At 40.6% G+C, this 11,650-nt stretch overlaps 1 protein-coding gene across 2 annotated transcripts; it reads right to left on the bottom strand.

Moving 5' to 3' along the window:
- Positions 1-7,921: 7,921 nt before the first annotated feature.
- CCN2 (cellular communication network factor 2) lies at positions 7,922-11,034 on the bottom strand. Of its 2 annotated transcripts, XM_060167292.1 has the most exons (5): positions 10,864-11,029; positions 10,533-10,755; positions 10,009-10,260; positions 9,666-9,877; positions 7,922-9,268 (listed from the first exon to the last, which is right to left on the bottom strand). In XM_060167292.1, exons 1-5 carry the CDS (start codon positions 10,927-10,929, stop codon positions 8,972-8,974), a joined length of 1,050 nt encoding a protein of 349 aa, XP_060023275.1. In that variant the 5' UTR covers positions 10,930-11,029; the 3' UTR covers positions 7,922-8,971. The 2 variants fall into 2 exon arrangements, with proteins under 2 accessions (XP_060023275.1, XP_060023274.1); XM_060167291.1 differs by having other exon boundaries at positions 10,533-11,034.
- Positions 11,035-11,650: the final 616 nt, after the last annotated feature.

Below are 11,650 nucleotides of genomic sequence, written 5' to 3'. Positions count from 1 at the left end.
CCCGTCTTCCTTAAAATGTATCTCCCAATGGTCACATTATAAATCCCATAACTCCCTCCTCAAATCTAGGCAATTTTAGTGTTTGGCTCATGCCCCACACACGTCCCGTCTCTCACCACATCCCTATTTCAAGGTGTTTATGCAAATGGAGTTCTGGGAATTTCTCAGACTTCTCAGAGCTCCTTAATATAAACATGGAAACTTGCCTAGAGTTACAAATTATCAGTGACATGAAATAGTTTTCATATTGAGATTCATCAGCCCAAATTATAGGTAAAGTTTAAAAACCAGCAAATAAGCAAAATGCAAAAACAAACAAACAAACAAAAAACAGTCATGTAGAAAATATTTCCTAAGCCCTTGGATTTAATGTCATTTTCAGTATTTCATAATAACTCACTAGAGAGGATACAACAAATACTGACCACAGATCAGAAAGAATCCAGGAAGAGAAGAATTGGGGAGAAAAATAAAGAGTTGAGCCTATGCTTAGTTAAAAAAAATTCCTCTGGAATGATATAAAAGAACATTTGAAAAAAGAATAAAATAATAATAGTTTGTCATTTTTTTAATGCTAAGGGTTTCAATTTTAAAGGACTTCAATCTCAAACATAGAATAAATCGATATATATTGGATTGAAAAATGGAGAATATAAACATTGTTAGCAGTTAACGTAGAAGTATAAATTTAAATTTTGATCTCAGTTTCCCAATTTGAATTAACCCAATTGTGTTAACTGTGCTGACAAAAACTCTATTAAAATTTGTTGACCTGGGCTTCCCTGGTGGCGCAGTGGTTGAGGATCCGCCTGCCGATGCAGGGGACACGGGTTTGTGCCCCGGTCCGGGAGGATCCCACATGCCGCGGAGCGGCTGGGCCCGTAAGCCATGGCCGCTGGGCCTGCGCGTCCGGAGCCTGTGCTCCGCAACGGGAGAGGCCACAGCAGTGAGAGGCCCGCGTACCACAAAAAAAAAAAAAAAAAAAAAAATTTGTTGACCTAATGCAAATCTTACATATGTTTTATATTCTTGAGACATAAATTTGAATTAATCAGTGACATTCTACATTTCTTACTATTCTTTGTCTTTTAAATATCTAATATGGAAGAGGGTCTCCATGTCTACTGTTTTGGATCCTATATTTAGATTTGGAATGTGACAGTATTTTAAGAATACATTTTACATTGCTTACTTTATTCTTAGTCCTAGCAACAGTCTAAATATAATCAGTATGATTCATGAGATAAAGAATAGTTATTGTAAATTTACAGAAGAAAATCTTCCATGAATTTATTTATGGAATTGGAAAATGAGGTAAGAGAATACACTTAATATACATGAATACATGTAGCCTAGAGGTTATATGTGTGTTGCACATGCTCCTGGGCACCTGGCACATTAAGGAATAGTGACTTGAATGGCTTAGCCATCTGTTTATGTATCGTGAGCTGTTTATCTAAATCTGAAATCATGAAAAACTCTAACACTTTTGGGCATATTCTTGCTATTTTTTTAATGAGGAGTTAAAAGATTTGTTTTTTAAAACTTTTTCTGATTATAAAATAATGCATGTTCATTTTGGAAAATTATAGAAAATTATTTTTAAAGAATATAAAATTACTTTAAATTGAATATCATGAGATGAATACTACTAAGAGATTTATTTCTCTTAAAAGTCATCTCTGGATTATGTCTGGAGTTGGTACAGATTAAACCAATCTCTTCTGAAGCACCATGAGCTGTGTAGAATAACAAAGATGTGAACAAAGATATGAAACCAAAGTCATCATGGAAGTATTACATTTAGTGTATAATGAATAGGTTTCCTAATATTCTCAGGTGGTCAGTTAGGCTTTTTCTTTAGCTATCATAATGAGCCAATCAATTTAAGGATAGATGATAGGCTTAATACACTGCAATTCTTATTCTCATAGAAGCTCAAATTGCCCCATCTTTAGTAGGAGTCTCTTCAATTTGCCTCCTGAATCCTTTCAGTATGATCTTAAAGGTCCTTGTTAGCTTCATTATTATCCAATATATAAAGGTGTTCCCTGCATAAAAGTATTTATCTTACACATTTACTGCCCCAGTCCTGGAGTCAGCCATTCTCCAAGAAGCCTTAGGTTCTTTTAGTGGAAAATAACAAGAGCACAATCTGGACTTAGGGATGCTCATTGCTTTTTAGTTGTCATTGTAGCTAAGCTTTTTCAGTGAGCAGACGTAGGAAGAAATGTACATACATGTGTGTGTTTTAAAAGATAAAATACATCATAAGTTTACACTGATATTTCTAATTCAAAGTCAGGACTACAGAATCTAACTTAATCACTTTTATATTACATCTGTATTTTCTGACTTCCTCACTAAGAATCCTAGGAACTCACCACCACTTGGGATAGTGTTAGAATGTCCATAATGGCTAATTTGCTTGATCTCACTTTACACACCCCACAGTCTAAGAATAACAATACCACCACCACCACCACCACCAATAAAAGGAGTTAAATGTGTGTGCGTGTGGCATATGCTACTTTCATTCTCTCCCCAAACATTTTATGGTTGCACTCCACACTATCAGAGTATATAGCCACTGTATACTATACTTTTTCCTCTTTAGCCTTTATTTAGTCTTAGTTCTAAAGATAAGCTATATTTAATGCTCACCACCAGTCCTTATGTTAACATCTCTCAGACATTTTTGTTTTTTGAGCTTCTTTTCAGGTAGGCTCCTCAGAAAGTGTTCATAGGAACAATATGCCCTGAGGTCTTACATGGTTTTGATGATTTGTCTGTGTCCTTTATTCTTGAATATCAGTTTTGAAGGGTAAAAATTCTTTGGCTCACATTTTCTTTCCTTCAGTATCTTAAACATGTTATTGTAATTTTTCTGATTTGAAGTGTTGCTGTCATTATCAGAATAATGAATTAATTTTCTTTTACTTATAATGTTCATGTTCCTTTTGCCTAGATGTCCCAAAAGTTTTTCCTTTTTCTTTATAGTGAAGCAATTTTACTAGAATATGTCTTAGTGTTGGCTGATTTTATTAGGTATATGGCATGCTTTTTCAGTATCACTTTCTTTCTTTCTTTCTTTCTTTCTTTTTTTCTTTCTTTCTTTCTCTCTTTCTTTTTTTCAGTATCACTTTCAAATCACTTTTTATTTCAGTTTTCTTGATTTATAGTTTTTGGGTTTGTTCTTCTTCAGGAACTCCTACTATTCATATGTTGGACCTTCTTTGCCTATCAGTAATATTTACCACTTTTTCTTGAAACCATTTAATTCTTTTTTTATTTAAAAAAAATTCTCTCCTCATTATCTCTTCTTCTTAAGGAATTAACTCTTGTCTTTGTTCACTCTTGTGTTCCTTCTATTTTTCTAACATTTCTTTAATTTCTAATTCCTTCTTGAGTTTTTATCATCATATTTCCAGGTTTTACTAACTCATTTATGTTGTTACTTTATGTCATTAGTCATTACCTTTTAATCATTTATGTCCAGTGTTATTTTCTTAATGTTCTTTTGAAATAGTAGGTTATAGTTTTGACATGTTTTCTGGGCATGTATTTCTGGCATGCTTTTACTATCTGTAGATATGTTATTCTGTCCTTTATTATTTTTTTCATATAAAGCATTGTATGCATTTGGCTTTTTTTTTTAAACATCTTTATTGGAGTATAATTGCTTTACAATGGTGTGTTACTTTCTGCTGTATAACAAAGTGAATTAGCTATACATATACATATATTCCCATATCTCCTCCCTCTTGCATCTCCCTCACACCCTCCCTATCCCACCCCTCTAGATGGTCACAAAGCACCAAGCTGATCTCCGTGTGCTATGTGGCTGCTTCCCACTAGCTATCTATTTTACATTTGGTAGTGTATATATGTTCATGCCACTCTCTCACTTCGTCCCACCCTACCCTTCCCACTCCCCGTGTCCTCAAGTCCATTCTCTACATATGTGTCTTTATTCCTGTCCTACCCCTAGGTTCTTCAGAACCTTTTTTTTTTTTTTTAGATTCCATATATATGTGTTAGCATATGGTGTTTATTTTTCTCTTTCTGACTCACTTCACTCTGTATGACAAACTCTAGGTCCAACCACCTCACTACAAATAACTCAATTTCGTTTCTTTTTATGGCTGAGTAATATTCCATTGTATATATGTGCCACATCTTCTTTATCCATTCATCTGTCAATGGACACTTAGGCTGCTTCCATGTCCTGGCTATTGTAAATAGAGCTGCAGTGAACATTGTGTTACATGACTCTTTTTGAATTCTGGTTTTCTCAGGGTATATGCCCAGTAGTGGGATTGCTGTGTCGTATGGTAGTTCTATTTTTAGTTTTTTAAAGAACATCCATACTGTTCTCCAGAGTGGCTGTATCACTTTACATTCCCACCAACAGTGCAAGAGGGTTCCCTTTTCTCCACACGCTCTCCAGCATTTATTGTTTCTAGATTTTTTGGTGATGGCCATTCTGACTGGTGTGAGGTGATACTTCATTGTAGTTTTGATTTGCATTTCTCTAATGATTAGTGATGTTGAGCATTGTTTCATGTGTTTGTTGGCAATCTGTATATCTTCTTTGGAGAAATGTCTATTTAGGTCTTCTGCCCATTTTTGGATTGGGTTGTTTGTTTTTTTGTTATTGAGCTGCATGAGCTGCTTGTAAATTTTGGAAATTAATCCTTTGTCAGTTGCTTCCTTTGCAAATATTTTCTCCCATTCTGAGGGTTGTCTTTTTGTCTTGTTTATGGTTTCCTTTGCTGTGCAAAAGCTTTGAAGTTTCATTAGGTCCCATTTGTTTATTTTTGTTTTTATTTCCATTTCTCTAGGAGGTGGGTCAAAAAGGATCTTGCTGTGATTTATGTCATAGAGTGTCCTGCCTATGTTTTCCTCTAAGAGTTTGATAGTGTCTGGCCTTAATTTAGGTCTTTAATCCATTTTGAGTTTAGTTTTGTGTATGGTGTTAGGGAGTGTTCTAATTTCATTCTTTTACATGTACCTGTCCAGTTTTCCCAGCACCATTTATTGAAGAGGCTGTCTTTTCTCCACTGTATATTCTTGCCTCCTTTATCAAAAATAAGGTAACCATATGTGCGTGGGTTTATCTCTGGGTTTTCTATCCTGTTCCATTGATCTTTATTTCTGTTTTTGTGCCAGTATCATACCGTCTTGATTACTGTAGGTTTGTAGTATAGTCTGAAGTCTGAGAGCCTGTTTCCTCCAGCTCTGTTTTTCTTTCTCAAGATTGCTTTTGTTATTCAGGGTCTTTTGTGTTTCCATACAAATTGTAAAATTTTTTGTTCTATTTCTGTGAAAAATGCCATTGGTAGTTTTATAGGGATTGCATTGAATCTGTAGATTGCTTTGGGTAGTATAGTCATTTTCACAATGTTGATTCTTCCAATCCGAGAACATGGTATATCTCTCCATCTGTTTGTGTCATCTTTAATTTCTTTCGTCAGTATCTTATAATTTTCTGCATACAGGTCTTTTGTCTCCTTAGGTAGGTTTATTCCTAGGTATGTTATTTTTTTTTGTTGCAATGGTAAATGGGAGTGTTTCCTTAAGTTCTCTTTCAGATTTTTCATCATTAGTGTATAGGAATGCAAGAAATTTCTGTGCATTAATTTTGTAGCCTGCTACTTTACCAAATTCATTGATTAGCTCTAGTAGTTTTCTGATAGCATCTTTAGGATTCTCTATATATAGCATCATGTCATCTGCAAACCATGACATCTTTACTTCTTCTTTTCCGATTTGGATTCCTTTTCTTTCTTTTTCTTCTCTGATTGCTGTGGCTAAAACTTGCAAAACTATGTTGAATAATAGTGGTGAGAGTGGGCAATCTTTTCTTGTTCCTGATCTTAAAGGAGATGGTGTCAGTTTTTCACCTTTGAGAATGATGTTGGCTGTGGGTTTGTCATATGTGGCCTTTATTATATTGAGGTAAGTGCTCTGTATGCCTACTTTCTGGAGGATTTTTATCATTATGGATTTGGCTTTGATAATTTTGTTTTTCTATTTTTTAGGTAAAGTTAGTTTTCCTGGATTTTATTTAGGAAGGAGGCTTGGTTTAAATAGATTTTCTGACTTCGTAGAGCTCCCTCTTTGGTTGTTTTCATGCAGCATTAAAAATATGGTCATTTGCTTCCTGATATTTTGAATCTGTTTCTATTCTCATTTTTACCTGGACCCTCTCTCTTAATGTTTTTGCTGTCTCTGACTTGCTTAATTTTTATTTTACTCCCAAGAATGTGGAGTCCTCCCTTGGGAGAGAGCCTTGGTTTCTAAGTTTTGTTGGAATGGTCAAAACTCCTACCAGTTTCATAAACTATCCTCAGATTGATCTCCTATATTTCACTGTTGGATATTTTGGAGCTCTCCCCTTCTCCGAAGCATCAGATACCCTGCTGCATGCCTTTGCTTTTTCTCACATTTATGCTGACATAGTGTGGGTCTTGTGGTGGTTGATGATTTTCCCCCTCTCTTATCTTGGGGCAAGGGATGCTTTGTCATCTAATTTTGTTGTAAATATGTCTCATGGTGTTTTGATTTTGTAATCTAGTTACTCTGTTTTTATGTAGAGATTTGGAAAATCTAAAATCTATGCTTCTGTTATTACTACTATCTTCCCAGAATTCTCAAATTCCTTTTTAAACAGTTAGGCTCATTTACAATGGCCCTTCACCTTTGCAGCTAGGAGTCAACTGACAGAAAGGAAATGTAAAGCAAACAGTGTGCTCTGTGTGTGTGTGTGTTTGCATGTGGGCTTATTTGGGGAAGTGGAGTGCAGCTACTGATGGCATTGCTGTATACGTATGTAGGTGTATCCTAAAAATCCAATGTTTTGACCAGAAATACTTTTCATATTTTGAACATGGGAAGCTTTCCCTTTGGTTTGTGGCATGGGTACTGTTTGTAGAACTAGTCTTTATTTTCGGATGTATTTTTGTCTCTTAGAATGACACTGGCACTACAACATTGCTAATTACCCTGTGAGGGCTTTTTCTGCCTGCAACTATTATTTTTCCCCTAGAATCCACAGCTATTCTGATCTAGAAAAAAATGGGCTTTTAGTTGTCCCTGGAGTGTTTCTTTTGTTTGCCACTTATGTCAGTTGATTTTTCAGTGGAGACCTGGTGAGGTCCAATGTCATTTCTACACAGGGCTTCTTGAACAATTTCATTTTGTCAAACCATTTGCTAAATTATTGATTTTGAGATCTGATAAAGTGAAAAGCTTGGGGAAATGGAGGAGTTGCTTTTAATTTAAGGCAAATTTCTATGATACAAATGAATGGAAGATTTGCTTATCCTTCTTTTTCTACTTATGCCATCATGTATTTGTGATTTGTTTTCTGGCAACTGAAAGCAGAACTATGCAAAATAAGACTTATTAAGTTGTTCCACTTTAGTGGAGATTTTATACTTTTCCAGCCTTAACAGTAAGATATTAAAGTTCAGAAATAGATCTACAGTAGAGCATACAAATTCAAAAAATTTTTCTATGTGCAAGGCACATGGGCTATTGTGTGATGACAAGTTGGAAATTAGATGCCTACAATGGCCAGAGAGGTACTAAATGTAAACAGGACCAAGTGTAATACAACAGGGGATAGTGGAGACTGAAATAATCTAGAGAGAATTGAAGTGTTTATAAAATACTGTGAAGATAACAAAAAAATGCCTGTGTACTCAATACAGTGTATATGCCTGCAAATTTGTGACACCTGATTCAGTGTGGTGTGTATTCATGTAAAAGTTCTATTGAAGGGATTAACCAATTGATTAGATGATAAAAGATATCTAGAAAATTATAAGTGAATTGTTTTAAGACAAACAAAAGCTTTCCATTTTTACTCAAGAAAACTCAGAAATGTTTAGAGAATAAATGAATAACCAAGCCCTTTGTAGAAAAAATATATACTTTATTTTCAACTAGAAAGGTGCAAACATGTAACTTTTGGTCACACTCTCAACAAATAAACTGTCCAAAAAAACAGTCATAGTCAAAGTAGAAACAAATGCTTCCAGGTGGAAAAACCAATCAGCTATACAGAGCCATTCATTTTTTAATAAAGGTCATTTGTACATTAAAAGTGAGCCTACCACATTTCCAACCTACAAATCAGACTTGCAAGGACATTGCTGCCTCACCTTCAGCAAAAATCCTGTTTTGATGGACTGCTGCTCTAACTGAGCAGAATTTCCATTTGAATATCCATTTCATGCTTTGAGTTATCAGACAAGCTTTACGTCCTACCTATGGTGTTCAGAATTGAGGCTAACATTTGAAATATCAAAGCATTAAAAACATAAACAAAAAGGCACAAACAACTTTAAATTAACTTAGATAACTGTACAAATATATATATATTTATATATATATACACACAGTATTTACAATATCAATAAAAAAAAATCTGGCTTGTTACAGGCAAATTAGCTTGCCACAAGCTGTCCAGTCTAATAGACAGGATTCTGATTCCTGAACACTGTCATCCGAATCAGAAGGTCAGAGCTGAATCTGCTGTCATGACCTAGAGAAGAACTTGACTCATCCTCATGAACGCACATCCTAGCTGTCACTGGAGCTACAGGCAGGTCAGTGAGTCTTCCTTCCCAGTGACACTCCAAAAAGCAGGGACATCACTACTGTAAGATGACAAGGCTTTCTATTGGTCCCCTCCCACTGCTCCTAGCATACATGCTGGTGCTATGCACTAATGCAGTCCCACAGTCAAGTCTTACTTCCTTCAAACCAGTGTCTGGGGTTGACAGACTGTTTGAATGTCATAAGGCACAAGATTTTGAATTTGGTGGGAATTTTTCTTTTCCCCAGTTAGAAAAACAAATTTAAATAACCTGTGCTACTGAAATCATGTTTACACAAAAATGAGATGTGAATCAGTTCAAGTGACAGCCTAAAGAGTTCATGTCTCACACTCTCTCTGGCTTTAGGCCATGTCTCCATACATCTTCCTGTAGTACAGTGACTCAAAGATGTCATTGTCTCCGGGGCAGTTGTAATGGCAGGCACAGGTCTTGATGAACATCATGCTTTTCTTCATGACCTCGCCATCAGGACACTTGAACTCCACGGGAAGGGTTGCGGTTCTGTGTGGGGTGCAGCACCGCCCATCGGTGCACACGCCGCAGAATTTAGCCCGGAATGTCTTTATGCTGGTGCAGCCAGAAAGCTCAAACTTGACAGGCTTGGAGATTTTGGGGGTCCGGATGCACTTTTTGCCCTTCTGAGGAAGACAAGGGAGGAGAGAAAAATCAATGACTCTGCAAGGGGTGTGGCTTTCTTCAACCTCTGTGTGTTCTCGCCTTAGGGCTGTCTGACTTCTGTTTATATTTTGAGGATGGGAAGGTTGAGTCTCATTTGCCAGTTTTCCAAAAATAGACATGGCCTCTTCTGGGATGTCTTGAATGAACTAACACTGTGGAGGATTTCCGAGTGGAAAATTGGTGGCTCCTATTACATAACATCTCATTCCATCAAAACAGTTCAATGGTTGGATATTTTTGGAGATGACAGGCCTATAATAACAAGGGTGGTAAGAGACCTAACTTTGGTCCTGTCCTAACTTTGGTCCTGTCCACTCTTGTTCCATGATTATGAGTTAATTGGAGGAGAAAACGTACCTTAATGTTCTCTTCCAGGTCAGCTTCACAAGGCCTGACCATGCAGAGGCGGCTCTGCTTCTCCAGCCTGCAGAAGGCGTTGTCATTGGTAACCCGGGTGGAGATGCCCATCCCGCAGGTCTTGGAACAGGCACTCCACTCTGTGGTCTGGACCAGGCAGTTGGCTCGAATCATGGTTGGGTCTGGGCCAAACGTGTCTTCCAGTCGGTAAGCTGTGAGAGCAGGGAACACAAACACGAGGTAAGACCCCAGGCTAAGACATTTCCCCCTGCCCTTGGCAAAGTCAGGACTCAGCCCCAGGGGGGAGAATCACGAGGCTGGCTTAGAGGAAGACTCAGCTCACCAGCGAGGGCAGGGCCGACCACGGTGTGGTCCTTGGGCTCGTCACACACCCACTCTTCGCAGCATTTCCCGGGCAGCTTGACCCTTCGTGGGAAGGGGCAGTCGGGGCTGGGCAGGCGGACATCCATGCTGCACAGGGGCACGCAGCCCACCGCTCCGTCCAGGCAAGTGCACTGGTATTTGCAGCTGCTCTGGAAGGACTCTCCGCTCCGGTACACCGACCCTCCGAAGACGCAGGGGGCACCATCTTTGGCTGAAGGAGCGGAAGGGAAAAAGGGGACGTGCAGGGGTCAAGCATCGGTTCTCGAGCCTGAACAGGAAGCGCGTCGGGGATGCGAGCTGGGAGCAAGGCTCCAGGGAAACAGCCTGAGGAAAGGACGCAATTCGAGCGGCTTTCTTTTCCGGAGGGACGGTGAGCGTGAGGGAAGAGGTGGTGGGACATCGAGTGTCCCCCGGCGCCCCGGTGGCGGTGGCGGTGGCGCGGGGCGAGGGGCGCGGGGAGGGGACGGGGGCTGCAGGTCTTACCGGTGCACACGCCAATCTTGCGGTTGGCCGGGGAGCCGAAGTCGCAGAAGAGGCCCTTGTGCGGGTCGCAGGGGTCGCGCTCGGTGCACAGCTCGCCCAGCTGCTTGGCGCACACGCGGCAGCAGCCGCAGCTGTCCAGTACCAGGCTGACGCCGGCGGGGCAGCGCGGCGCCGGGCCGGCAGCGCACTGGCACCGGCCGCCGCAGTCCTGGCCGGAGGTGGGCTGCGGAGGGAGGCGGCTGTCAGCCGGACGCACGCCCTTCGGCGCCGCCGGGGTCCCTCCCGGTCTCCCGCCCGGCCCCGGCCGCCGCGGGGGGTCTCCGGTGCTTACCCGGCTGCAGAGGGCGAGCAGGAGCACGAAGGCGCAGCGGACGGGGCCCAGGCCAGCGGCGGACATGGTCGGGGCGCTATGGGCGGCGGGAGGCGGCGGGGCGGGCGTGGCGCGGCGGGCCGGGCTGGCGGCTCGGATTCGGGCCGGAGGCGGGGTCGGGACGCGCCGGGCTGCTGTCTCGGGAGCTGTCGGCCTGGGCGGCTGCCGTCGAACTGAAGGCAGTGGGTCGCCGGCGGTGGGAGTCGTGCTGGCTGCCTCCTCTCGGCGGGGAAGAGTTGTTGTGTGAGGCCAGGACGGGCGGCCCGAGGCTTTTATACGCTCAGGGCGGCCCCGGCTCGCCAATGAGCTGAATGGAGTCCTACACAAACAGGGACATTCCTCGCATTCCTCCCCACCTTCCTGCCTCATCAACTCACACCGGATTGATCCTGACCCCTTGACACTCAGCATTCCTCCCGTCTGGAAAAGTTGGCACACTCCAGCTCACCAAAAAAAAAAAGGCTCAGTATTTCCAGCCACCAAATAGGACTTTTTTTTCTCTTGCCTCTTCGCATCACTCCTGATTTATATCATTTAAAAAACACATCGGCAGTGATTATCATTATTTTTATGCCACTCACTTCTGTTTCTAATAGCTGTGCCTGTTCTGCACACTGACATAAATCCTTTGTAGGAGGTAGGTAGCTGAAGAGGCTAATAGCAGGGATTCCTAAAAAATTCGAAAGGGTTTCCTTTTTTATTGGTTTGGTAATGATTTTTAGTTTTAGAGGCTGTCTGCCTTTGAAAC

The sequence above is a fragment of the Lagenorhynchus albirostris genome, chromosome 12 (assembly GCF_949774975.1).
Source record: "Lagenorhynchus albirostris chromosome 12, mLagAlb1.1, whole genome shotgun sequence".
NCBI classification, from domain to species: domain Eukaryota; kingdom Metazoa; phylum Chordata; class Mammalia; order Artiodactyla; family Delphinidae; genus Lagenorhynchus; species Lagenorhynchus albirostris.
Note: the sequence above shows the minus strand (reverse complement) of the source record. Positions and strands in the feature narration are given on the sequence as shown.